Source organism: Doryrhamphus excisus, chromosome 1, assembly GCF_030265055.1.
Source record: "Doryrhamphus excisus isolate RoL2022-K1 chromosome 1, RoL_Dexc_1.0, whole genome shotgun sequence".
Lineage (NCBI taxonomy): Eukaryota > Metazoa > Chordata > Actinopteri > Syngnathiformes > Syngnathidae > Doryrhamphus > Doryrhamphus excisus.
The window spans coordinates 21,521,891-21,549,270 of record NC_080466.1 but is presented as its reverse complement, the minus strand read 5'-3'; the positions used below and the strand labels follow the sequence as shown (position 1 = coordinate 21,549,270).

The window sequence follows — 27,380 nt, the reverse complement described above, 5'->3', positions numbered from 1 at the left end:
GGCATCAGGGCTGCACTGAAGGTGGCTTTGGATAAGGGGGGGGGGGATTGGCGGGCCAATACAGCGTAGCCCAGGACGTTATTCATGCCAGAACCGCCACTGGCCTGGATAAAGACGCCTGAGCGAGTTTGTCTTGATGTTGAAAGGCCGGAGGCACTGAAAGGACTAAGGTTGCATCACTGGTGATTAGGGATAGCCGATAATACCGATAAGACGATATCAGCATCTCTACTGACCACAATATCTTGTGTGGCGATGGTTTTTTTTTTACATGGAAAACGCCGCCTACATGCAGAGGGCGCTACTGAGCCAAAAGTGACAAATTTCCAAACAGCCATCTGACGTCAGCTCAGGCTCGGTCAATCAAGGATGGAGGAAGAAGCACGAAGGCTACTCGAAGAAGGAATTAGTAAAAAATTGATAAGCCCCGGTAAAGGACAGCTTTCGACCTTCTCCGATGGCACAAAGGTAAAACTCTGATTTGTGTGTCAGTGGGTGTCGTTTTTTGACGTTGGAAACCCCCACGAAACGTGATGAAAAGCGTTAGCTAATGCTAGCTACTTCTATCTGCTGTCATGTCGACTAAACTGCCTAATGTGTTTATGTTAAACAAATTACGCTTCGACGAAAAGCACAGACACACGAAAGAACGTTCCTTTTTGCATCGTTCTAGTTTAAGGCTTTTACGGCATGTTAAACTAATTTTTCATATCTGTTTTTTTCATCTGATGGAAAGACATGGGCAGGGCTGGATGGCATGTTTATCTTTGCTGATTGGTTGGTTCACAATGTCGGTCATATTTCTAAGGTCGTGATTGGTCAGAATTGAGCGTCGTCAGTTGGCAGACGCAAGAGGCCTGGAGTTTGTAGTTACTCTCTAAATGCACATTTGTTAGGATAATGCTGCGATAATTAAAAAAGAAAATTCTGTAACAAACTACATTTAATGTTTATAAAGGTGCAGCAAGCCTCCCGCCACAGAATATAAGACGACCTATACACACATATTTTATTTGACGGTAGGAACTAAACATATATTTGTTTTGCCTTTAAATGTTGTGTTATATGGTGTTTTTCTTCACATTTTCCATTTACTGCTGAGCAGTAGCTGAGCTACATGGTGGTCACTCAACTGGCCGTCTAGAAATTACAGGTATCGGCTTAATGCCCACCCCTATGCGAGCAATGTTCTCACCTTAGCCACTCCAGTGAAAAATTCTGGCTACGCCACTGCTGCTGATGTCGGGCTCACGTTTTGAAAAGCTCTGTGTTATATACAGTAGGTGTGAGGTCATTTTGTGATACAAGTGTAGCTCAACTGTTGCATGAATTTGTTCTACTAGGTGGTCTTCCACTACCGCACAAGCCTGTGTGATGGCACAGTACTGGATGACTCCAAGACCATGGGCTTGTGCAGCAAACCCATGGAGCTCATCCTGGGAAAGAAGTTCAAACTGGCTGTGTGGGAGAGAGTGCTCATCACCATGAGACAAGGAGAAATTGCAGAATTCACATGTGACAACAAAGTTAGTGAACTCACCAAATACGAAAAAAAAAAGAAAAATATTTGTTCATGACTGAGATTTTGTGTTTTTTGTTCGCAAACGTCAGCACACAGCACTCTACCCGCTGGTGTCCCAGTCACTGAGGAACATCAGCGTTGGAAAGGATCCCCTCGAAGGCCAGAGACATTGCTGTGGCGTCGCACAAATCCACTCCCACCACTCACTAGGGCACAAGGATCTGGACCACCTTCAGGCTAACCCACAGCCTCTTGTCTTCACTATTGAAGTTCTGGAGGTTTGTTAAGTGGAGCACATTTTGCTTTAACCGTCACACATTCGGCTATTTGACATCTATTTAATAGAAGTCTTTGCTAGGTCCCACAGTAGTGTGAATATTTATCTAGAAATGGTGCATTTAGGAGCAATTTTGAAGGTGCAGCTGCACAACCTCTGCGTTCAGGTGCATCCTCCAGGCTCATTCCAGCTTGAAGTCTGGGCCATGACGGACGAGGAGAAGCTGGAGCATGTGCCTCACATTCATGAGGAGGGCAACACACTCTTCAAACAGGGTCGAATAAAGGAGGCCACAGAGAAATACTACAATGGCATCGCCTGCCTGAAAAATCTACAAATGAAGGTTAATGATGTCTTTGTCATTCTTATTAATAATAACCTTCCAGCGTCTTTCACGCCTTTTTTCATTTGTACCCCCTTTTCAGGAGCAACCAGGAGATACATCTTGGATCAAGCTGGACCATATGATAACACCACTGCTCCTCAACTACTGCCAGTGCAAGTTACTACAAGGCCAGTACTATGAAGTCATTGAACACTGCTCATCACTCACCTTCAAATACGAGGGTAAGACTCGCTCTCTTTCTTTCTAGCCTCATGACTCTGATGTTACATCCCTGGTGTCATAATCATGTTACATACAGGAATCCCTATTATTGGGTTAATTGGTGCTAGACTTGGCTGCGATAAGTGAAATTCCACGAAGTAGGATTCCTTCTTTATAAATGGAATAGGACTGCAGCTATCAAATATTTTAGTATTCTACAGAAAGTTTTGTCGATTAATTGATTAAGCGGAAAAAACACATTTTTGCTTGGTTAAAAAGCAATAATAGAAAAAATAAAACATAGTGCTGCACGGGTGGTTAGCGCACAGGCCTCACAACTAGGAGACCCGAGTTCAATTCCACCCTCGGCCATCTCTGTGTGGAGTTTGCATGTTCTCCCCGTGCATGCGTGGGTTTTCTCCGGGTACTCCGGTTTCCTCCCACATTCCAAAAACATGCTAGGTTAATTGGCCACTCCAAATTGTCCATAGGTATGAATGTGAGTGTGAATGGTTGTTTGTCTATATGTGCCCTGTGATTGGCTGGCGACCAGTCCAGGGTGTACCCCGCCTCTCGCCCGAAGACAGCTGGGATAGGCTCCAGCACGCCCGCAACCCTAGTGAGAATAAGCGGTTTAAAATGAATGAATGAATGAATGAAAATAAAATATTTCACTAAATAATGAACGACCAATTGGTTTATTTTTTTAGATAATCAAGCGTCTTATTTTTTAAATCATTGGTTCCCAAACTTATTTTGTAGCGTCGCCGTTTTGGGGATGACTTTATTGTCAAAAAATATAACTCATAACTCCAATAATCATTGCAGTGGTCACTTTTACAAATTCACTGTCGAGTTTATCAAGCCATAAAAAAATAAACAAAAACCTAAACTTTTTTTCCTGCTGTACATGGAAGCACAAGGCTACCTGCTGCAGGGCGTCTACAAACAATGACAAGTCCACAAAGCAGCACATTTTGGAGCATAATTAGGTTCTGGGTTGCAGAAGGGACATCGCAGAGGATTCACAACCTACGTTGCGTGTAGCGCAGGCAGTCAAAACACCGCTAGGATGAGGGGCAGTTAGCGGGAATGTAAAAAAAAAAACTGAAGTAGCCACAATTATGGGAGAATGCGCTGCAGGAACTTAAATGTTATTGAAATAATACAATAAAAAGTGAAGTACAACAAAGGTGACCATTAGAATGCATCACAGTCCCAACAAAACACTGAAATATTGATAACAAATACGAATACCACAAGCTGATGCAATGTTGTTGAACATTAATGAGCCTCAAAACATAGCAGCCATGAAATCAGGCATTTTAGGCAGCAACAACCACAGAAAAAAACATGCAAAACCCCATAGGGACTTTCTGATAAACAGATAGCAGGACGCTCTCAAATACATGTCCGTCTCGTTAGTTCACCATCAAGTCCCCTGCCTTTTCTCTGTTTTATTAAAGTAATCCTCAACCCCCCACCTTCCTCGTTAGCCAATGGTCAATATCAAGTGAGGGCTTTTTAGTAAGAGAATCAATGGACTTGATTGAACTGGAAGCGTTAAGCTTCACATACTTCCTGGATTCACAGATGCAGAGGTGAGCCAGATCACAATGATCACAGCATGTTGCCTCCCCTCAGAGAATAGAATACGCATACGCATGAAAAAGTGACTTAAATGATATTTTGTGGCATTGGTTTCCTCTCAAGAACAAAGAATACTGAAGTTACCTTAGCAAGTTTGACTTTTTTTCCTTGCCATTTATGAAGAGGAGAAACATCATCACCAATATTATAATATTACCAAACCTGTAACACATTTGCATTTCTGGTTGGTCCACAGTGAATTTATTAGTTTATTCAATGAAAGTTGAAATAGGAAAACAGTCAGGTATGCTATGATGTCATGTTGCCTAGTAGTAGAGGTATAATATGGAACCTTGACTTTGGTAGCACTGACTTCCAATACACCGAGGGACAGGAAGTCAAGTGTCTACTTCATGAAGATAGTAAAGTTTAGGAAGCGGTCATTTTTTTGTATGCTAGAGAGACAATAGAAACTTTGAGACCATATTTTCATTTTGAGCCATGACCCTAGTGAGGAGCAGCGCCATCGAAGATGGATGGATTTATATTCTGAAGCGCTAAACTGGATTTTCCTCAGAGTATGAATCATTTGTTTAGGATGTTGGCATAGAAAATGGCACCTGTCAAACACACTCTCTGTCGATTGTCAGGTTTCATCAACATTTTGTCCTTCAGATAACGTGAAGGCCTACTACAAGCGAGCAAAGGCCCACGCTGCTGTGTGGAACGAGGCGGAAGCCCGAGCAGACTTTGCCAAAGTGTTGAAGCTGGACCCGTCTCTGGGACCCTCTGTAGCCAAGGAGCTGCGCACCATGGAGGAGCGCATCCGCTCTAAGGAGAAGGAGGAAAAGGGGCGCTACAAAGGCCTGTTCAACTACAATACACGACCGCCGACCGCTACCACAGTCAGTTCACATGGAAATATTTCTCCCCTTCCTATTTCACGATATTGTGTTCGCTTTAGTCTAACAAATAATGCTCTTTGTTCTCTCAGGGTTGAGAATCTCTGTGGAGTGGAATGAGACAATACCTGTGAATTTCAAGGACACGCAATGCTGGCATTTCAGTTTTTATCAACAGACCCAAGACAAAGTGTTTCCATGTTATGCTGTCCTCCACTCCGGGACCTGGAGACATTTTCCACATACAATGCTCCCGAAGGTGCAGTCTGTAACTCTGCATAGTTCCTCCCTCCATGGCAATGCTTTGTTTGGCTGTCATTAGCTTCTTGAAATCTGTCTCTTTCACTTTGAATTGTTTCTGCACTCTCTCACTGCTGTATGTAACTGCCACACATTTACATGAAGCATTTATCGTCTTTGTGTTCGCCCAGAGCTGTTATAATACACTCCTAATCACGGCTAAATTGGCAATTTTACCCAAGAAAAGAAAGTCTCACAAACATAGCTGTACATTGTGCCACCAGACCTCATTAATAGCGAGATAAACAACGGACCTACTGCTCCCGATTTATTGGAGCAACAGATGGACAAGGTTCCGACAATCGTGACATTACACCCTTGGATCATTGTTACTTTCTTGCATATCCGTAAATGCTCTAATTATAGCCGGGTGTTTATTTACATAAACTGCGAAGATGACTGAGTGTTAGAATTGGAAGCAAGCATTAATTCTAAAAAATAATTAGCTGTAACAACTTCATTATGTAACTTTAATTGTTTGGCGTGCTTGAGAAAGTGGAAAGGAACATGTTGCTCTTTTTATTTTCCACATCAGTCATTTATTAACATGTATTATATTAACATGTATATTGTACAACACAGCAGCAGCAGAACCAATGTTCTAATAGCAGTAAGGGGCAAACTGCTCAGCCAGCGATGATTTCATTGTAACCAGTAGAGCAAGTGTATCGCACCAACAGCAGAGTTGAGAGGTAGATAAAGCTGCTGGATGTGTGATACTTAAAAAGCCAATACTGCCATTTTGTTGAGTTCATAAAAAATATCAACAGGATGTTGCCTACAGCCACAGCTGTTAATGTTTTAATCTGGCGCTAATTCGAGACCCTGGTGCTTATTTGCTACTTACCACACGCATTAATTGGAGCATTTACAGTATTCTTATTTCATGTGTAAGAAAATGTTTTTCTTTGCCTCGCTGTCTGTGTATGTGACCGTCTCTCTGCACAAACATATATTCACCATGCAGGGCCTCAATCAAGTCAAATATCCCACAGGAGGCAAATAAATGTGTTTATCTCTGCTTTAACATTTGTATTACTTGCATGTTGTCCTCAAATTATATGCCAGCAGTGATGCGTCATTTGTGACTGGTCGCTTTACATATCTAAACAAAAAGGCCACACTTGTTTTTCTATCATTTAATTAAGATATACATAAGGAACTGCAAAAATTTGGTTTACAAAATTCCCACAATAACAAACTGACTTGATGTACATAGTTTTTGTTGAATGACAAACACTAGAAAATATGACTGATGTGCGTGAGCTTGAAAGCAAATACCTGTATGTAAAAAAAAAAAAAAAAAAAATCATCAGTGGACAGAGTGATGCTGGAAAGTTTGGTTTTCTGTTAAACATAAAGGAGAACCTGACTAATATAAAAATCTGCTTTTAATACACCATGCATTTTATGCACGGTTCTAATTAAAATGTCAACATTCTGTCTCAAAAGTCAGTAGAAAACTGAACTTGTAGTTAATGACCATTTGAGGGGCCTGGTCGGACAAGGATATGATGCAGTTTTAAAAAGCCAGCCAGGAAAGAGGCGATGAAGGAAGAGTAAGAAATAGTTTACAAACGGAGGATGTTGTCATGTGCGGGCGCTTCTTTCCGTCTCTGCAAGACATTCCCTGACCAGTGCACGGGCATGGATTATACCTGGAAAAAAATCAACCTTTATGACATAGCGTGCGTACAGGTACTGTATTATGCATGAGTCTCATTCTAATTTGCAAATGCCTAACGATGCTTGGTGGGTTTTTTTTTAATGGCCAGTTAATTAAAAAAAACAGGAGCCAGTGCAAACGTGTGACTTGATTGCAAGTCCAATAATCATCTGTTCATGTGTTCTCATGTAATACCCATCAGAACACTAAAGTACAATGCAGGGCTATTCCACTACATGTTTCTAGGCCAGGGGTGGGCAAACTTTTTGACTCGCGGGCCGCATTGATATGACAAAATTGACGGGGGGGGGGGGGGGGGGGACAGACTATATATTTTACACGTATCTGTAAAATTGTCATGCAATCTGCTATTATTATTTATTATTTTATATTTATATTTAAATATTTTAAAAATAATAAAATATAATAATTACAATAAAATTAAAATAATAATTATATTCTTATTATGTAAAATATGCAAATATAACAATAATATTATATATAATTAATATAATAATTAGCATTAATATAATAATTATAATAATCATAATAGTTCTAATAATTATTATTATCTAATAATAATAATTATTATTATTATTATTATTATGTGTCCCTTTTTTCAGGAGCACTTTGTAAACAACAGACCATGTCAAAAAACGAAATTGATAAAACCATCAAAAGGTTGGCTCAGGCCATGATGCCAGGTTGTATGTTGAGTTTAAATGAAATACTTTGGTTTATTACTTCACAAAGTGGATGGCTGATATAGTCGTGAATTTAAAAAAAAATGTAGTTATTTTAGCATAAACAAACCTTATCTATTTTATGTCTTTCCATAACTACAACATCTTAAGATTTTTATATGAAAACGTATTTATGAGCCAAAAGGTGTGTACCTCTCTTTAGCCTCTCCATGGCACTTTTGCTGCCAGCATACGTAGGGCGGATCTCACGGCTCATCTCCTCAATGACGGACAGAAGCTCGCTGTAAGTGGAGCCTTGGCTGACTTTGACAGGCTGATTTGTCAGGGAGACAAAGAGAAAAGCTGTGACATCCTGTTTTGTGGCTATCTTCAAGGTGTCTTAAACGATGTCATTGGAGGAGACCGTGACGCCAGCATACCTGAACAAAACCCATGGAGGGCGGCCCAAAGTCACTGAAAGCTGGCCTGAAGTTGGATGACGACGGGAGGGAAGGCGAGGGCACAGAGGAACCTAAAGGTCCAAAACACACTTTGTCACCTATTCCATCCAGTTCAATCATATGAGGGAAAAAAAAATGTAAAATTGGATGAAATGTCCTCTAACACTAATACCAGAAACGGTCATACTTTCCCTAGAATCCATCCTCTATATACTCATGTATTATGACCAAAAAAAGCCAATGTCAACAAAGCAATAAGAGGAAGTAATTTTCTGAGAATATATTATTATAAGGAAAGTCAGGAAAGAGGAATTACAAGGGAAAAGGCAGAATGCTTCTAGAATGCAATTTTGCGTGAAAAAATGGTATCTTAGAAGAAAGCTGAAACCTGTGTGGAGTATTGCATTACATTATTACAATTACATTCAAAATGTTTCTGAGAAAGAATATTACGAGAAAAATGTAACACCACGAGAAGGTGTAATATTACAAGAAAAAAAAGTCTAAAAAGTACATTTTATTATTTTTATACCAAGAAAAAAATGTGTAAAATAGTGAAAAAAAAGTTGATACAATAAAAAAATACTGTACAATAGTACAGTCAGGATAAAAAAGGTAAAATAGGTGGAAAAAGTCTGAAGGTTATGAAAATACACATTCGTGTGAACAAGCTCAGTGCATTGCAGTTGTACCACATTTTTACATGAACACTAGGGGTGCAACAAGGCATATATATCTGTATCCAACCGTTCCATAAAGTACTCTCAATTTTATCCAAATTTCAGATAAGATAACTCAGCGATAACATACGTATACATATATGGATATATGTATACGTATGTGACAGTGTCAATCCAAAGTGAGGGTGATTGTTGTTGTTGAAGACAGAATGTAAAGATGAGAGTGTGTATGAATGACAAGCGACAAACCAGGAGGTGTGTGGTTGGAGCCAGATGGCGCAGGAGCTATAGGTTTGTAACTCATGGCGATGTCCACTGGCAGCTCCCCGTATGTCACGCCACTTCCTTCGGTCCTGTCTACCCAGTGCTTATACAGCTTTACTGCTGGTGATGAGCTCCTAAGAGCTACAGACACACATAGAAAAGGAAGATCTCATGTCAGTGACATTGCCCTCATAGGGAAATACATCTGGAACATTACTAATATATGACATTGCTGTATACATTTCCCATCAACGTATTTCTAACACAAAGATGTGTGTACACATTATTCCAAAAATAAGGCTGATAATAATTAGTTGGTCAGAATTACAAGTCAGAGGATGGTTTCCACACGCCATCACAGTTCACCTTTCGCGGACTTGTGCACTTTTTGTGTTTTGGTTAGTTTTTTTTTACATCGTATAAACACTGTTATCACATACTACAGTATTAATTGGCCCTGTACCCTAGAAAGCGCCCATGAATGATACGGGAAAAGGCCGAAATGATACTGTGTCAAAGCCCAGGGCAGTGATACTGATAAAATATAGAGTTTAACCATGTCCAGTATCAGCCCCCGTAGCTGTCCACTCAGAGCTTGCTGCTCTGGTATCGTGCCCGTCAAACAACCAATCAGAGAACAGCGCACGAGCGTGAACACACACTATAAATATTCCTAGTGCTTCTCCAGTCACCAAAAAACCCAAACTTGATTAATGGAACTTTAATTGTCAGACATTGATAAGATAAGACCGTTGATCAAATATTATTGTTGAAATATTTTTGCAATCATTGTGTTTACACTGTTTAGATATAATACATGTAATAAACTGAACATTTTCTGGAAACAAAATGGTCTTTTGATTAAATAGTACGTGATAATAAGCTCATGATTAAATAGTATGTGATAATAACATCATCACATGGTTTGTCTGGTATCGACCTTCGGTCTCGGGCTGATACTGACACTTGGGAGCATGATACCTGGCCTGATACCAGACAAACCATGTGATAACCTATAATTACTACTCAACCCTGGCCCCTCTAAGAAGAATTGCAGGAGGCAGCATTTCTTTTCTCCATTCTCTCTCTTCTGTCTGGACCAACCATCGTCTTCTGCATCCTGATTGGCTGTAGACCATTGTCAATCTCCTACGTGCCATTTCTTGTCTACTTAGCTACCAAACTGGCTAACCGCGCTAGCTGCTTGCTAAGCATCAATATTGTAAACAATGGAAGAAACAGATACAAAAACGCTACAGCCAAACGGCACTAAAACAAGGCATGTTTCAGAGGCGTGAAATAGTTTCTTCTTGTCAACCTGGAGGTTAATCATTAAAATTCAAACAAAATTTGAACTTTGAGAGTGTTTAAACAAGAGAGAAATGTGAATGTGAGAAAATGTTAATGCTAGTCTGAGATAAGTGTATAAGGTGTATGGTGAGGGGATTTACAGCCTTAAAACATGTATAATAATTAAATTATAAAAATAAAAAAATATATATATATAATTGGCTACTTTGCTATTTCACTTATTGTAGGCTATTTTGGGAACCTATCCCCCGCGATAATAGAGAGAACACTGTATCTAGAATGTAGTTTGGGGAAGAAATGCAGAGGAATGATTACAAGGAAATATATTACAAGGAAAGACTAGACGATAACCACATTACATCAGAATATAAATCTGATTATTACAAGAAAAAAAACTGTCACTAAATAACAGTACTAAGTAAGAAAAAATACACATTATCATTTTAAAAAGACATAAAAAGTCTGAATTTTAAAAAAGAAGTCTTGATACTACGAGAGAAAAAACCCTGCCACCATATAATAGCCCTAAGCTACTATTTATAGTATCAATAGTTTTTGTATAATGTAATTGTCTTTATTTTATGTGTAACTATTGAACTACTACAAATTAACACACGCACACATATATACTTGTATATATATATTTTTGGTGTGTGTGTGTGTGTGTGTGTGTATATATATATATATATATATATATATATATATATATATATATATATATATATACTTGTCACCCAAGTGTCAACATGTGCAATATTGTGTATTCGTTTACAGCAATACTGTACTGTTAAATACCTCCAGTGCCTACATTTTTTGTATTTTCTTACGTACTTGGTCATCTCACAGGTTTATTGTACATTATTAATACGTTTATAGTACTTTGGCATCATAGATTGTTTATCTTTCTGTATAGGTATGTGTTATAATGTGCTATGTCTGAGTCCATCTGCTGCTGGAACATTTGCATTTTCCCGTTGTGGAAAAAAATAAAGTCCAATCTAACTGTTGAACCTCCTGCAGTCAAACCTCCTTAAAACGCTAACGGCCACGTGTTTTAAAGGCATACTATGCGACACGAGTGGAAGGAACGAAATGACCACTAAGGGATTGCCAAACGACGACAACGTTGTCAGCGCTTTGTTGATTTAAGTTTTTGTTTTAGCGGACATACAATGACACGGGCGTCAGTACGTGGTGATTCATACAGTAAGTTGTCGTTTGGATAAAACATTATGTAGCGCGTATATGTGGAAGTGGCCGTTATTCGCAAATTGGGCTGAATTGAGTGACTCTGAATGAAACAAAAGCTGACGTTAGCTTAACAGGAAGGCACTGTGCTAAATTTAGCTAGCTTTCGCCGGTTAGCACAACAATGTGAGAACAATCAAGAAAACCAATGCCGGCGCCGTTATTCAACACAAAAACACATGTTTCGTGATCAACATATTGTTAACTACATTTGTAAGCATACGGATAAAGAAGAACTATCATAATGTTGTGTTTTTGAATACCTTTTTTAAGCAGATTTAATATCCTCTGAGAGACGAGTGCTCTTCCGTGAGTTCAAGAATGCGCACGCGCAAAACAGGACCAAGCTTAGCACCGGTAAGCCACGCCATTGGTCGACAAATTGACCAATAGCGAGACTTTAAAATTGAAAAAGCGATGAATGGGGTGGCTGCATGCTATACAATCATTAAAAGCATTTATCTTTCACATTTCTTAACATTTCATAATCAGTCGTGTCGTTTAAGTGGTTTAAGTCGTTTGGTGCGCCCCACTAATTTAGCATGTTCAGGATATGAATTTACCAATCTGTCACACACAAAATTCAACAACGTTAGAATCAGGATACTAATTATTCATTCGTTCATTCATTTTCTACGCTTATCCTCACAAGGGTCGAGGGGGTGCTGGAGCCTATCCCAGCTGTCTTCCCGCAGAGGTGGGGTACACCCTGAACTGGTCGCCAGACAATCACAGGGTACATATAGACAAACAACCATTCACACTCACATTCATACCCATGGACAATTTCATTCATTCATTTTCTAACGCTTATTCTCACGAGAGTCGCTCCCTCACAGAGGTTGTCTGATTTGTTCATGCAATCCATCTCCCTGCCTGGCCCCTAACGTCCACACTCATCCAAATTAAGGTCCAAATTGCAACTGAAGTGGATGACGTGACCTATGCTATGATTTGCCAATCTGTGTGTCCACGGTTTTCACCGTGGACTCAATGTCTTGCTGATTTTTCTTTTAGTTTTGAACATTCTAATTTCTATTTTGTTTTGTTATGGTTTATTGACGTGTGTGTTTTACTGTAAATAGTTAAACATTTATGAATAATACCCTTTTGTCCAATTTGTTTTTGTATTTTATCATTTGTTTTTCTGTAGCAATTCAATGATATTGATATAAATGAATTCAATATTAAAATTAAACAAACTCAATTTACACATAGCCGGATCCTGTAAAAGATTTGTAATTCCCATCACTTTATCAGACTGATGCATTCTGGTCTGTACGGTGAATATAAAAAGCATGTTTATGGTGAGTAGTCTTACATAATGATGGGGTCATTGGCCTTACAGGAGACAAAAAGGTAAGAAGTGGTTTTTGACAAGCCATTTTGTCTTCATTGAGGTGAACGAACCATTATTATGCAAAACGCATGACTTCGGTTGCCTTCAATTTAGCTTTTGAAGATTACCATGTGGTAGTCACAGGCAGATCTTGGCATTGTATTAAACCTGACATTTTGTGTGTTCGTTTTCACGTTTTCAAGCCATTTGTATTGTGTTGAATGGAATATGTCAGTGTGTCATATTGTTAGTTCGAGGGATTGGAGGCAACTCGCTCCAAATTACATTTTTTGAAACCCAAAAATGTATTGATGCATGTTTCCACATTTTTGAGGTGTAACGTTTGAGTGTCAAGTTGCTGTGTGATTAGTTTAATGTTGTTTGTGGATGTAACCGTAAGTCAGACTCTTTTTCAGCAGCACGATTGGTTCCTGCCCAATAAGATTTTTTTATGTGACCATGTGTGGTTTATACAGAGGTGCATCTTAATAACAACAAATGTGTTTTTTCCTCTGAGTTGAATGGCTGTGGCTTAGTGGGTGCAGAGTTTACAGTACTAAGTATTTCCCATTCCATCCTTTAAATCAGGGGTCGGGAACCTTTTTGGCTACAAGAGCCATGAAGACCAGATATTTTAAAATGTGTATCTGTGAGAGCCATATACATTTTTTTAAACATTGAATGCAATAAAATGTGTGCATTTTTATGTAAGACCAACAGTTTTAGATATAATGGGCTCTAATTACGTAGACCAGGCACACTACCCCACGCCAATGGGGTGTGGCCAGCACACTTTCGTGAGCAGCGCAGTGTCTAATAATAAATCAAATACTTGTTGCCATTAATACAACTTCTGCTGCTGCATAATTTTGCACCATACTCAGTATATTTAATTCTTTTGGCCATCTTCGTCAGAAGGCTTGCTTCTGCAGCTTTAGCTATTTGACTAAAGGAGGAAAGTTTACATTTACATGTTGACATCTCAATGACCGAGGTAGACTACCGCATTATCCAGTAATAATCAAGTTTTGGTGTTTGACCTGGAAAATATCATCAGGAAAGATAGATATGGTCGGCCGTATTGCAGTAGAAACTAGCTGGACGAATTAAAATGCATAAGAAATGATTTTGATTTTTAATATTATTTTTAACAGTCATTTCTGTGATGTTTACTTTAAAATGTTAGCAAAAATACATTTTTATTGTGGTAAGAAATGCTTGAGAGCCAGATAGTGTCATCAAAAGAGCCCTACCTGGCTCCCGAGCCATAGGTTCCCTACCTCTGCTTTAAATAGATACTACATCTAGGTAATAAACTCCCCAATGCAACTGTTATTGATTCCATCTCCGTCATCTTATGAACCAATCAAGAAACCAGACTCACAAGAAAAACACTTGCTTGCTTTAAGGAAACTACTCTTTATTTGGGCTTGCAAAATGGAACTCGCAATGGCTTGTCACACAGCAAAATAAACATGGGGGGCACTAGACAGAACACTATCTACAAACACGACAGCACAATATGTAACAGGAAAGTACATTAAACACATCTAGGGCAACTACTATGTGGATAATACAACTACAGTACATTACACATGACTTTGGCAACTCAGTGTTGTGCAGTCAGTGCCAGAAGGGCCTTCTCTTCTGAGAACTATCAAAAGCACTGACCTATAGTTGTAACTTAAATTTGAGTATTTGTTCCATGAAAGTGTATCATGTATTTCCAACAGTAGTAAGAGTTAGTTAAGTTCCCTTTGAAGGCCCAAGTATCACATGTCCTAACCACCGCTGTAGCAACTATTTGCAAAAAAAGTACTGCAAGGCATGCTGGGAAACCCAAAGTCCTTACGACGCTGCACATCCACAAAGCTTTACGAGACAACATTGATAAACAATGGATCTTTGCAAGAGATGAGAACATAGCTTCAATAATTCATGAATGCATATACCACGGCGACCGTATTTGGATTCCTGACAACCATGACATTTGAGACAACATTATAATTTCTTATCATTTCTTATAATTTCAATGCAACGCCTCTTCTGTATGAATAGGAAATTCCCAAATTCCAAAGGAAGAATGTTCAAAAACTTTAAATAGCGGGCACATCAATGATTCAAAAAACAGGATACAGGAAGCCAATCACAGGGCACATATAGACAAACAACCATTCACACTCACATTCATACCTAATCCCATGGCCCCCTCTCTAGGGTTATGTGACATGCGTGCCCTAATGCCAGGCCTGATGACGAAAAAGAAAACTGGGACATTTTCATCACTTGCTAAAACAAAAACAAAAACAGGACAACCAAGAATTGGACACAGTGTCTGAAAGCTAGACAATTCTACTTTATAGTTCAGGTCCCTGAACTCACCCATTCAATAGTTGCCATGACAACAAACACAACACATTGGATTCATTCTACTGTGGAACAAAGGTGGGTAGTCTTTTGTGGAGTCTTGCATATATCAGACGTCTTGAAGAAAAATATTAATTTAAAAGGATCAATGAAGCCTTTGTAAAGTGAACACAGTTTTGGTGCTCGTTTGTTGCTGTTAATTGGTTCCAGACCAATTGACTGTGATTAATCAAATTTCAGCAGTAGTGTAATTAAGTAGGTTTAAATAAGGATTTTTATTTTCGTAGTTGGAGGATAGAAAGCCTACCTAATGTTTTTTTAACTTTTTTTTTTTTTAACCAGCCGCAGGGGGTTAGCATGTTGGCCACACACTCAGGATACCGGGAAAATCTGGGTTCGAATCTCCGCTTGGGCATCTCTGGGTGGAGTTTGCATGTTCTTCCTGTGCCTGCGTGAGTTTTCTCCGGGTACTCTGGTTTCCTCCCACATTCCAAAAACATGCTAGGTTAATTGGCGACTCCAAATTGTCCATAGGTATGAATGTGAGTGTGAATGGTTGTTTGTCTGTATGTGCCCTGTGATTGGCTGGCGACCAGTCCAGGGTGTGCCCCGCCTCTCGCCCCAAGACAGCTGGGATAGGCTCCAGCATACCCGCCACCCTAGTGACGATAATTAGTATATAAAATGGATGGATGATGTTATTATTGTGACTGTTGTGAAAATATTCAAACCAGCTACCAAGTCTTGCTTATACGTTTTACCTGCTGACACCTAGTGACCAGTGTAGAATACTGCATCACAATTTGAATGCATTTTCTTAAAGGGGACCTATCATGCTAATTTCTGGCTATTTGATTGAATTGTGGACTCTTCTAGAACAGCTACACACAATAACCCACACAGAAAGCTTTATAGATCTTCCAGAATCTGCACCTATTCCAGCTGGATTTCATTGGATTTCCATAACGGTCTGTTTGAATTTATTTCACTAATGCCCACTACATTGTGATTGGTCGCGCTCAGCTTGTGCAGCTAACAGCTTGTAAAGCTTGTACCTGGGAACGCCCATATATGGGAGCTTGGCTCACTGTGATGTCACCGGCAGCAGGTGTTAGAAAAAACCCTGGGGTAAACCTGGGACATGATGGAGGGACCCCTGTGTCCCTCGGCGGAGCTAGAAAGGGTGGCAGGAGACAAGACAGTCTTGGTATCGCTACCTAATCCGGCTGCTCCCATCTAGAAAATGGATGGTGGATTAATTACCGAAGTATCTAATGTATTCCACTGACAACCACAATGGGCTCCATGGACAGGATGTCAGTTCTACCTGTTGGCACCTGTCTGGCAGTGAAGAGCGTACGAGTATCCTTGAGATGATGCGATTCTCCGCTCAAGGCGTGACTTTTCTGCGAGGAGTCGTGGCTTGGCTGTGGCAAAACTTGCCTCTGCCCCGACAACTCGTCATTGTCGGGCCAGGCATTCCTGTGACATGGGGCGCAAACCGCCACGGGCTGGTGCTGCATCTGCATCTCCACCTCAGCTCTCTGGCTCCTCCTGAATATGCTGAGGAGGAGGCGGAGCTCCTGGCGGAAGGTGGGGTTGAGACAGCAGTAGATGAAGGGGTTGTAGCAAGTGGAGCTCATCGCCAGCCAGTGGAAGCAGAAGTAGAGGACGTTGGATGAGTGGATGGCCTGGCTGGACAGCAGCACTACATAGAAGTTGAGCGGAAACCAGCAGACGGCGAACACGACCACCACAATGAGCAACATGGCTACCGTGCGGTGTCGCTTCCTCTTCTGGGTGGCGTGCTGAGTTGTGGTTGCATCGCCAATGGCGTTGTGGTACCACAGACGGCGGGCCACCGTGGTGTAAGAGACTGTGATTATGACCAGAGGCAGCATGTACAGGAGTATGAAGGTAAATAGGTCGATGTACATCCAGTAGATGTCTGATGGCTCGGGGAAGTCTGGGACGCACAGGCTGCGTTCCCTCTCCTGGCTGGTGAGGAGCAAGGACATCACATCAACATCAGAGCTGTGAATCGATTGTGTTGGAATTGGCTCACTTCTTATTATAATGAGAACATGTTTGGACATGTTTTTTGACACTAATCTGATCCAAGAGATCTGACGATAACTGAAACCTACAAAAAACATACATTTTTCACATGAAATAATGTAAATCCAAGCAATCCCTTCCAGACACCCAGAAATATTGACAATTGACAAAACAATGATAATATTAATAGAATAATAATAATAACAATTGAAATGGATAAATGAACATTTAACAGCAAAGCATGCTGGGAAGCCAGAAGCACTCCCAGTATGTTTTTGTGGCAGTTATTTTGTAAAAAGTTATTTACAGTCAGGATCATCAACAAGTACAGAAATGTACGTAGGCGTCACTACGAGATCAAATGGGCAGCTGCTACAAGCTGAAAGGACCGATCCCATTGGGAACCCAAGGGTAGGGAGGCAAGGACTCACCTTGGAGTCCTTGGAGGATTCACCCTGGACTAAGTGGGACCAGCCGAAGAGGAAGATGACATGGAGTGAGATAATGAGACTAGTTCATTTTAACTGTGTGATAATCTCACTGGCTGCACGGCGGTTGAGTGGTTAGCGTGCAGACCTCACGGCTAGGAGACCCGAGTTCAATCTCACCCTCGGCCATCTCTGTGTGGATGCTGATTGTTGCTTGCTAAATTAAAGGGTTACCTCATTTAAGCAGGCTAAAGTACCCCCATCCTCCGTTTTTATGTGCTAATATTATCCATGTGATTCATCACTTGATATTTTTTTTGTCAGTGGAATCAGTACTCTGTGTGTGTGTGTCTTTACCTGAAAGTAAACGTGAACAGTTTTTGGTAGATGGCGTGTGGGAGGGAGAAGCAGCTGGCCATGATCCAGATTACAGCAACCCAAAAGCTGCCTTGAGTCGAGGTCATGCGGGGTCGTAAAGGATGTAAAATCACCTGTTGGGGAGTCACCATGCACACACACACACACATGCACAGAAAGACTATTATGTACAAATCATACACTGCTTGATGATCTACTGTGGATCTGTCCTGCTCGGGTATCTCGGTGTGGAGTTTGCATGTTCTGTTGTGTTTGTTTATATGTGCCCTGTGATTGGCTGCCGACCAGTCCGGGGTGTACCCCTGGGTTAGGCTCAAACATGCCCACAACCCTTGTGAGGATAAGTGGTACAGAGAATGGACACTTCGCTTTCCTGGCTGTGTTCGAAATCGCATACTTACCTAAGTACTCATACTAACTCTTTGAGTATGCAATTTTTGAGTATGCAAAAAGTTCCCGGATGCATACTGCATTCGCCAGAAATGTTGAGTATGTATCATCAGCTTACTACTCACACTCAAAGAACCCAGGATGCAACACGATGTGACGTCACCACGAAAAAAAAAAAAAACGTTGGCTGAACACTGAGCAGCAGGATGGACCAAACGGTGATGTCAAGCAAGATATATTGCGAGTTGGTTCGCTTCTTGTTTTCAAAGTAAAAGCAGTGATTTATCACTATGTTTATTGTCATTGCACAATAACAAGAATAAGAATAAGAAATTGCCAATGAAATGTCGTTGCCTGGCTCCCGTATAATAATAAATAATAATAATAATAATGTGGTGGAAAGTAAAGTAAAAAGTAAGGGGGTGTTTTATTTTGTGAAAATAACTGGAATTGTGTTGCTCGCTTCGGATAGCTTAGATTTTGCCGAATTCGTCCGAACAAAATTGTAAAGGGTTGGTATTTGGACAAATAAATGGCACACTCAGTTCTACACACGGACGCTTTCTCTGATTTTTTTTTTTAAAAAACCTCAATAAAGTGATTTTTAAAGAGTTTAGAGCTAAAATGAAATCAGATTCAGCCTGTCGATTTCGGCTTGGGTAGGAGCGCAATGCATTGTGGGTTATCATGTACAGTAAACCTCGGATATATCGGACTCGGATATATCGGAAATTCACTCACAACGGACAGATAAAAAAGAACCGATTTTTCTGTAATGCATTTCCAATAAAAATTCATTGCATATATCGGATTTTTTATAACGGATTTCGCCTATTTCGGACAAAATCTCCAGTCCCGTTCCAATGCATTTCCATGAAATTTCCCTGGCATATATCGGATGGCCGCATCGTTATGCTAATCTTGTTGATGTCACTGGCTATTGTCTTTCTCCTGGCTCCAGATTTCGGACAAATATAAAAGTGAGTGACGTCAATAATACTAGCACAGCAGTGAATGAGATCTTAACCTCACTATTGGAAATAGCGTAGGCCTGACGGGCGTAACAGGGCCTAGCTTAATTAACAATTTGTTATGCTCAGAGTCCAATAAAGTTAAATTCTCATGACCTTACGTCTCTTTTCATTGCCCAGTCCAGGTACATTGGAAACATAGTCAAGGAAGTGCCTTTTTAGAACGGATAAAATCCGATTTATGCATATACCGGATATAAATCCGATCAGGGCTCGACAATAACGTTGTACCGATGGCCCGGGGCAAGTTAAAACAAAATTCGGGCAAGTAAATCCAATCATTAATATTCCCGTCGGGCAAGTGCACTTTAGCATGCTGTACTGCCAAGAGTTTTTTTAAAGCGGTTCTTGTTGGGTGTTGGTAAAACACGGACTGCGTAATTCCGGTGGTAATTTGCAAACCAATCCTTGCAAATCTTGAAATGGACCAATCAGAATCGTTTATTTAGACCGCGGTCCGTAATCCACAATCCGCGTTTTACCCACACCCGTTCTTGTTCGCGATCAACCAATCAGCGATCGTTTTACTAGGAAAACATCTATCATGGCGTCCCTGCCAACATCGTCTAATTCTTCAACAACTTCTGAAGGAAAACACCAAAAAGTAATGAAACAGTGCCTCCTAAACAAGTATTTTATTAGCGGCAGCAAATCAAATGATGGCAAAGGTGAGTGAATCACGTTGCTGTGACAATTTGAAGTGGTCACAATGAAACACCACCCATTAGATCCAATACCAAGTGCTGATTTTGCACAAGCTACAAAACCTAGCGGTTTCATTTCTCTGTGTATTTTTCTCACCTTTGCTTCACAAATTATTGTTTGACCATTGAGCATTTTTTCTGGATTAAAAACACTTTACTAGTACACAAATGTGTCAAATGTTTCATTGAGGTACACAACTTATAAATATCACTGCTTACTACGACTACCATGTGTAAGGTAGCATGGCTTGCCATGTTAACATACATCTCCACAAATTTTCAGACATTCCTCCAAATACAATGCATCAGTACTATTATCTGATGAATTATCAGCATATATTGATATATGATATCATTATGGCAGTCTTTTCATTTTACATGGGGCAAGTTCGGGCAAGTAGTTCTCACCTTAAGGATTCCCCATGGGCAAGTAATTTTTGTTTTTAACGTAGAGCCCTGCCGATATATGCGTAAAACGGACATTTTCCGGTATACGCATATAACGGATTTCGCTTATATCGGACAAAACCAGTGGGAACAATTGAATCCGATATATCCGAGGTTTACTGTAGTACGCCGTCATGTAAACGCTTTGCATGCTGTCTGATGGATTGGGTATACAGTATGGAGTGTGGATAGTATGGGCATGGAAGTATGTAGTAGTTAGTATTCTATTTCCAACACAGCCACTGTCTCCTTCACAATTCACAAATCACAATTAATTAATTCAACAAGCTAAATAAAATATTACTATTACCATTATCATGGTCCATAATGCTTCCCCTTGGGTGAACCGTGAATTGCAATTTTATCCACAGCTTGACTCTATGATTAAGATGATGATCTCTATGATTTCCGCCTTCATTTAATGAATAGCGGGGAACCGGGAGCTAAACTGCGGATGAAGCACCGGAGGCTCCAAATTTGAAATGCTCTAATCTGCAGTATTGGGATTTCCGTTGCATTATATTTAGATTTTTTTTTTGTTTAGAACACTACAGCATGTCAGGACTCTTTTACAATATTCTCAATATTCCCTACGGGAGGATCCAGCATACCCTTGAATCCCTGGTGGGGATACCTTTCAGTAAATGCGTGAGTCCGAATAAGGCGTCAGTGTAATGAGTCGTAATTTACTGGAGATTAAGAAACATTTACATTTTGAAAACAGGCTGAGTGTGACTCATTTGCACTTCGGATGCGTGCTGGATCGTGCTCCACTATGCTCTCAGTCTACCTCAGGAGCCGACCGCACTGAATGCTTGCAACTGCTTTAATTTGAAGCAGACTGAAGCAGCATCTGCTCAGTGAGAACAGAACCTGTAGAACAATACGTGCTTGTGCTTGTAAGTCTCCATGATACCAGTAAAGCCGCTAGATGCTTCTGAGAAAATATGCTGCCAAGAGACTTCAGAAAGTCACCAAATTGAGCGACAAAGGCTCCAAGGTGGTAACACAGGTCTGGATAGCCCTGGAAACGGGAACCGCCATATTATCATTCTAAGATACATACAATATACTGTATCTAGTAGAAACAATGTAGATTTACTTCCTGACACTGATAGATAAGTGACAGTTATTGATGTTTATAGCAATCCTGCCTACCACATTTGCAAGCGTTTACACAAGTGATTCCCAAAGTGTGGGCTGCGGCCCCCTGGTGTGCAGTGGTGGTACTGCAGGTGGGCCATTAGAGGTCATTAAAAATATGACTATTTTTTTTCAAATATTATTTTTTAAATTATTTTTATTATAAAATATTTATTGCACAATTAAAAAATATTTATAGGCCGAAGTAATAACCTGTTGAGTGTTATTGACCTATCACAATATTTTCGGAACCTTATATAGTTTATGATTGGAACGTAGCTCTCTGGTCATCATACCAAGGGGTCATTAATGGAGGAGCAGTAGTATGTAGTGGCGGGAAAAATGGAGCGTAGTTGAGAAAAAAAAAAGTTGAGAATGAATTCTGTATTGTGTGTACGCCACAGATTAAAAGTTTGGCCTTCCTTTATCCCCCGCTTTCATTTAAATCCTGAATCTTTATAATTATAAACAATAACAATAATAATAGCAACAACAACAACAATAATAATAATGACAATAATAATAATAATAATAATAATGGGTGGCACGGCAGTCTAGTGGTTAGCGCGCAGACCTCACAGCTTGGAGACCAGGGTTCAATTCCACCCTCTGCCATCTCTGTGTGGAGTTTGCATGTTCTCCCCGTGCATGCGTGGGTTTTCTCCGGGTACTCCGGTTTCCTCCCACATTCCAAAAACATGCTAGGTTAATTGGCAACTCCAAATTGTCCATAGGTATGAATTTGAGTGTGAATGGTTGTTTGTCTATATGTGCCCTGTGGATCCTTAAAATCCTTAAGGGATTTAATCTTTTTCTTCCTAGTCATTGCATGTGTTTTCCCCAGTCTCGGTCGAGGAAAGATAGTCGAGACAGCTGATAGTAGAAAACACCCTCCGGTAATACACATTCCATCCCAAACTTTCCTTTATCTGAGGTGCAGTGTCAAAACAACTGTCCTCGAAATGTGCCAAAATACGTACAATACCAAAGACTCTTCCAGTCTCGTCGAGTGTTGGAGCAAAAGCCTTCCACAGGCATATCAAGATATACTGTATATATATATATATATATATATATATATATATATATATATATATATATATATATATATATATATATATATATATATATATATATATATAAAACAACAAAAAATCCCCAAAACTGCACCACAACAATATAGAAAGCGATATACTGTAGTGGGAGTTTTCTCGAGTAAATGTCACTTCCTCCATTTCCTCCAGTCTTCTACCGGATTTCAGTGATGAAAAGTACATTTTCAACATTCAAGCACACATCTAACAGGAAATGTGCCTTCCAGTGTAACATAAATAGTAAGATTAATAAGTGGTATGGTGACTACGGTGACAGCTGCTGCACACCAACCTGGCGTCGGTCCACCGCGATGGCAGTGAGCGTGAGCGTGGACACATGCAGGGAGCAGTACTGCACAAAGCGACTAATATGACACATGGTCCTCCCAAACACCCAGGTGCTGTTCACAAAGCGTACCTGTGACACACAAACACAACACAACAAAAATACATATCTACTAGTATCCTCATTGAACGATGATTGAACTTTATCTCTTGAAAGCTGCAAATGAATGGTAAAAAAGTGTGAAAAATATAGATTTGATTCCCTGCTTAATTTGTATTTTGTCTCTTTACTACCCTCTCTTTATTTTTAACGTTGGTTTGTTGTAATAGACCGAATATGAGCCAGAAACCGTTACAAAGCTAAACCTATGGCTCACCAGCAATCATACATACGTACAGTTGAGGACAAAATTGAATTGAAAAAAAAACTATGAAAAGTTGGCCAACTCTGAGATTGCATATGCTACCAGCAAAACGACAGGACAGACTAACGCAATGGACACACCCACTCTCAACTTAGACCAGACGACATCGCAACGAAGACTCAGTAAGATACTCCTTTGTTCTGATCATTTTATTTTGCATGAGGATTAATTTCAACTTACCAGCTCAACACGGAAAACACGTCTTGTGCTGGAAGATACAGCTATTCCATCAGTCGGCATCCCAATGGGAGCGTACACTGTAAGTAAGTGTTTTGTGTGTGTATGTTTCATTATAGCCTGATCGCTCTAGCGCAGGGGTCTCAAATGTGGCCCACAGGACACTAGTTTGAGGCCCCCGCCTTGATATGAAAGTTGAATGTTAGTTTGATATGGATGCTGTATGGTATCATGTACCCAGAAAAAATTATTACGTTTGATTCATGTTCCCGGAGCAGACCTAGGACACGCTGGAGGGACTATGTCTCACAGCTGGCCTGGGAACGCCTTGGTGTCCTCCCGGTGGAGCTGGAGGAGGTGGCCGGGGACCGGGAAGTCTGGGCTTCCCTTCTAAGACTGCTGCCCCCGCGACCCGGACCCGGATAAGCAGAGGAAAATGGATGGATGGATGGATGGATGGATGATTAATGTTCATGTTAAAGGTTAAATAACTGTTGATAGTTATCCTCCCTATCTGTGTGGAAGTGGTAAGTTTTTGGCTATTTAAGTTTAAAGGAAATAACTTGAAGGCTATCGTTTAGGTTGCTAGCTCTCTAGTTTGCGAGTTAGCATGTGTCTCAAGACCCTGCAGTTGCGCAATATGTTGTAAATGAAAAAAGTATAAATGTGACTATAGTCTTATAGTCCAATAGGGCTCTAATAATGCTTTGTTAAATTTAATCTGAAAAAAATAATTTGTCTACCCACCAACTATATGTGGTTTCTTAAGTTTTTATTATTTGCCGTTTTATTATTATATTTATTTATTACTAATTGATTGATTTTCTTTATTCTTGATTTGTTTATTCATTTTTCATCTTATTTTGTGCAGAAAAATAAAAATGAAGATATTTGAGAACAGTGGAATGTTTTATCAGAGCTTTTCTTGTAGAAAATCGGAACCAAGGCACTGAAAAAGTTTGTATATTTTTCTGTTTTTAATAAATGCGTTTTTTTTTTTTTTTTTGGAAAAACTGATGCGGCCCAGCCTTGCCCAGACCCTCGCTCCAGTGGCCCCCAGGTATATTGAGTTTGAGACCCCTGCTCTAGCGCATATAGCAACATTATTATCTACCTGGGGGAAAGAGGCATCTTAGCATTAGTTCCGATCAATGGGCCTCTGAAATCAATACCCCTTGGAAAGATGTTCCGGTAATGTTCTACATCATCAAAATATGACAAGATATTTTTATTGTTGTATTACATGTTATTATCAATGTACTTGTTCTTGCCTGATCACAGCATGTACCAGGATTAGTAAATATGTATATAGTATGTAATAATGTGTATATATATATATATATATAAAATTAAAAAATATATATATATGTAAATAGTAAATATGGGAACACATCCCTGGGTGAAAACAATGTAACAAGGCTTGTCTATAGACTGAAGACAACTTGGAATTACACCTGCGAATCATTTTGGATATAAGACAATGGAAAATGGGGGGACTTATGCCAGATGAAGTATTTAGATTTTATTTATTTAGATTTGGCTTGTTGGCTTGTCACTTCTGGTCATGTGATGAAGAAAGCAGAACGTTTTCAGAAAGCAGCGGCTTGCTTGTTTACATGGCAACGGCAAGCCAAAGAATACCGTTTCAGTGCACTCGGAATGCCATTTCCATGTGGATGACAGGTTGAAACGATAAAATACCATTTTGACCTGATGACAAGTGGACATCCTCACAAGGGTCACGGGGGTGCTGGAGCCTATCCCAGCTGTCTTCGGGTGAGAGGCGGGGTACACCCTGGACTGGTGGCCAGCCAATCCCAGGGCACATATAGACAAACAACCATTCACACTCACATTCATACCTATGGACAATTTGGAGTGGCCAATTAACCTAGCATGTTTTTGGAATGTGGGAGGAAACCGGAGTACCCGGAGAAAACCCACGCATGCACGGGGAGAACATGCAAACTCCACACAGAGACGGCCGAGGGTGGGATTGAACCCTGGTCTCCTAGCTGTGAGGTCTGCATGCTAACCACTCGACCGCGGTGCAGCCTGTTTTTTATATGAATATGAAAAAGAAAACAGAGAGAAGATATGGAATATAATAGAACAAAAATAAGCCCTTTCCTTATATTCATAGACAGAGGGTGTGTATGGGGGGTGGTGGGTGTAGTTTCCTTCAGGAGGCTTATGTATTGGGGCCCAGAATTTGGTGCTATACACCCCCTGATTATATGGATTTATGTTTAAATTATGGACATACAATGTGAATGATTCCAGCCATGGTACAGCTGTTGTCTGCTGTTGATGCTGAGAGAACCAGTAGTATTGCTGTATGGTGTACTATGTATTACTATGATTTTTTTTTGTGAGTTAAATTGACTATAAATAGAAGTGCGTTTCAGCAGCCATTGATAACAAACGCCTTCTGGACCATGTGGCGGGGAAGGAGGATTGAGATACTAAACCTCCATCAAAGTTGGATCATGAAGAATAAAGTGAGGGTGGACTTACCAGGGTGAAGGGTGTGTTGAGCACAGTGATGAACACATCGGCCACGGCCAGATTCAAGATGAACACGGTGGTCGCCGACCGGGTACGCTTGTTTTTCACAATCACGTGACACACCAGAGTGTTTCCGAACAGGGAGATGACGATGATGACCGAGTAGGCGGCCACCAGCAGCGCCTTTACGCTGGACCTCCCGCCGCGCCTCTCGTCGCCACTGGCCAGGGAGCGCCAGTCCTCCAGCATGCCCTCGTCAAAGTCCAGGAGGAAATTGGGCAAAGTCCGGTTGTCCAACTTCCCTGAAGTGTTCACCATATTTTCCGCGTAAGACAGCAACATGTCGACTGCCAGTGCAGTGTCGTTGACTTGGTTGACTCTCGCCGCTTCTGCTGCTGCGTCCCAGCCGGGGTTGACCACCGGGAGAAGCACACACAAGCACACGAACCTCATGTTAAGACAATGGCTGCGACTTTACTTGGATTTTGGTCCGATTTCAGACTATTCCATGTGCCGTCCTCAGGCTGAGGCAGGGGCATGCAACAAGTTGTTGTCAGCCTCGACCAGACTGCAGCCGTGTGCGCACCCGCCCAGCGTGCATTAACTCTCTGGCCACAATAATACACATGCAGAACCCCAACAGAAGCGGAGACATGCTTACATTGTATGTTTGGAAAATGGGTTTACATTATGAATGTAGACCAGAGGTAGGGAACCTATGGCTCGGGAGCCAGGTAGGGCTCTTCTGATGACTGTATCTGGCTCTCAAGCATTTACCACAATAAAAATGTATGTTTGCTAACATTTTAAAGTAAACATCACAGAAATCACTGTTAAAAATATTAAAAATCAACAACTTTCTTATGCATTTTAATCCGTCCCTCTATTTTCTACTGCAATACGGCCGACCATATCTATCTTTCCTGATGATATTTTCCAGGTCAAACACCAAAACTCGATTATTATTGGGTAATGCGGTAGTGTACCTCGGTCATTAAGATGTAAATGTAAACTTTCCTCCTTTAGTCACCTAGCTAAAGCTGCAGAAGCAAGCCTTCTGGCAAAGATGGCCAAAAGAATTAAATATACTGAGTACGGTGCAAAACCATGCAGCAGCAGAAGTTGCATTAATGGCAGCAAGTATTTGATTTATTA

General features: G+C 40.5%; 3 protein-coding genes across 3 annotated transcripts; 1 reads left to right on the top strand and 2 right to left on the bottom strand.

Moving 5' to 3' along the window:
* Positions 1-187: 187 nt before the first annotated feature.
* Positions 188-6,214, top strand: aip (aryl hydrocarbon receptor interacting protein). Its single transcript, XM_058083719.1, has 7 exons — positions 188-468; positions 1,344-1,526; positions 1,612-1,800; positions 1,966-2,142; positions 2,225-2,366; positions 4,612-4,841; positions 4,931-6,214. The coding sequence occupies exons 1-7, from the start codon at positions 370-372 to the stop codon at positions 4,934-4,936; spliced, it is 1,026 nt and encodes a 341-aa protein (XP_057939702.1). The 5' UTR covers positions 188-369; the 3' UTR covers positions 4,937-6,214.
* A 214-nt stretch (positions 6,215-6,428) lies between these two features.
* cdk2ap2 (cyclin dependent kinase 2 associated protein 2) lies at positions 6,429-11,856 on the bottom strand. Its single transcript, XM_058083745.1, has 5 exons — positions 11,715-11,856; positions 8,878-9,033; positions 7,928-8,019; positions 7,701-7,821; positions 6,429-6,796 (listed from the first exon to the last, which is right to left on the bottom strand). Exons 2-5 carry the CDS (start codon positions 8,930-8,932, stop codon positions 6,729-6,731), a joined length of 336 nt encoding a protein of 111 aa, XP_057939728.1. The 5' UTR covers positions 8,933-9,033; positions 11,715-11,856; the 3' UTR covers positions 6,429-6,728.
* Positions 11,857-15,822: 3,966 nt separating this feature from the next.
* gpr83 (G protein-coupled receptor 83) lies at positions 15,823-26,532 on the bottom strand. Its single transcript, XM_058078930.1, has 5 exons — positions 26,235-26,532; positions 23,123-23,248; positions 18,001-18,134; positions 16,568-17,155; positions 15,823-16,498 (listed from the first exon to the last, which is right to left on the bottom strand). Exons 1-5 carry the CDS (start codon positions 26,472-26,474, stop codon positions 16,429-16,431), a joined length of 1,158 nt encoding a protein of 385 aa, XP_057934913.1. The 5' UTR covers positions 26,475-26,532; the 3' UTR covers positions 15,823-16,428.
* Positions 26,533-27,380: the final 848 nt, after the last annotated feature.

What these genes read in the sequence shown, in the direction of transcription:
- aip (XM_058083719.1), top strand. Translation starts at nt 370, where the DNA reads ATGGAGGAAGAAGCACGAAGGCTACTCGAAGAAGGAATTAGTAAAAAA. An exon ending in AATTCACATGTGACAACAAA is followed by an intron (nt 1,527 to 1,611) that starts GTTAGTGAACTC and finishes CGCAAACGTCAG; the next exon opens with CACACAGCACTCTACCCGCT. An exon ending in ACTCACCTTCAAATACGAGG is followed by an intron (nt 2,367 to 4,611) that starts GTAAGACTCGCT and finishes TTTGTCCTTCAG; the next exon opens with ATAACGTGAAGGCCTACTAC.
- cdk2ap2 (XM_058083745.1), bottom strand. Translation starts at nt 8,932, where the DNA reads ATGAGTTACAAACCTATAGCTCCTGCGCCATCTGGCTCCAACCACACA. An exon ending in CTCCAACCACACACCTCCTG is followed by an intron (nt 8,020 to 8,877) that starts GTTTGTCGCTTG and finishes TTGGACCTTTAG; the next exon opens with GTTCCTCTGTGCCCTCGCCT. An exon ending in CCTCCATGGGTTTTGTTCAG is followed by an intron (nt 7,822 to 7,927) that starts GTATGCTGGCGT and finishes CTGACAAATCAG; the next exon opens with CCTGTCAAAGTCAGCCAAGG.
- gpr83 (XM_058078930.1), bottom strand. Translation starts at nt 26,474, where the DNA reads ATGCTGGAGGACTGGCGCTCCCTGGCCAGTGGCGACGAGAGGCGCGGC. An exon ending in TCAACACACCCTTCACCCTG is followed by an intron (nt 23,249 to 26,234) that starts GTAAGTCCACCC and finishes TGTGTGTCACAG; the next exon opens with GTACGCTTTGTGAACAGCAC. An exon ending in TCGCGGTGGACCGACGCCAG is followed by an intron (nt 18,135 to 23,122) that starts GTTGGTGTGCAG and finishes ACTCCCCAACAG; the next exon opens with GTGATTTTACATCCTTTACG.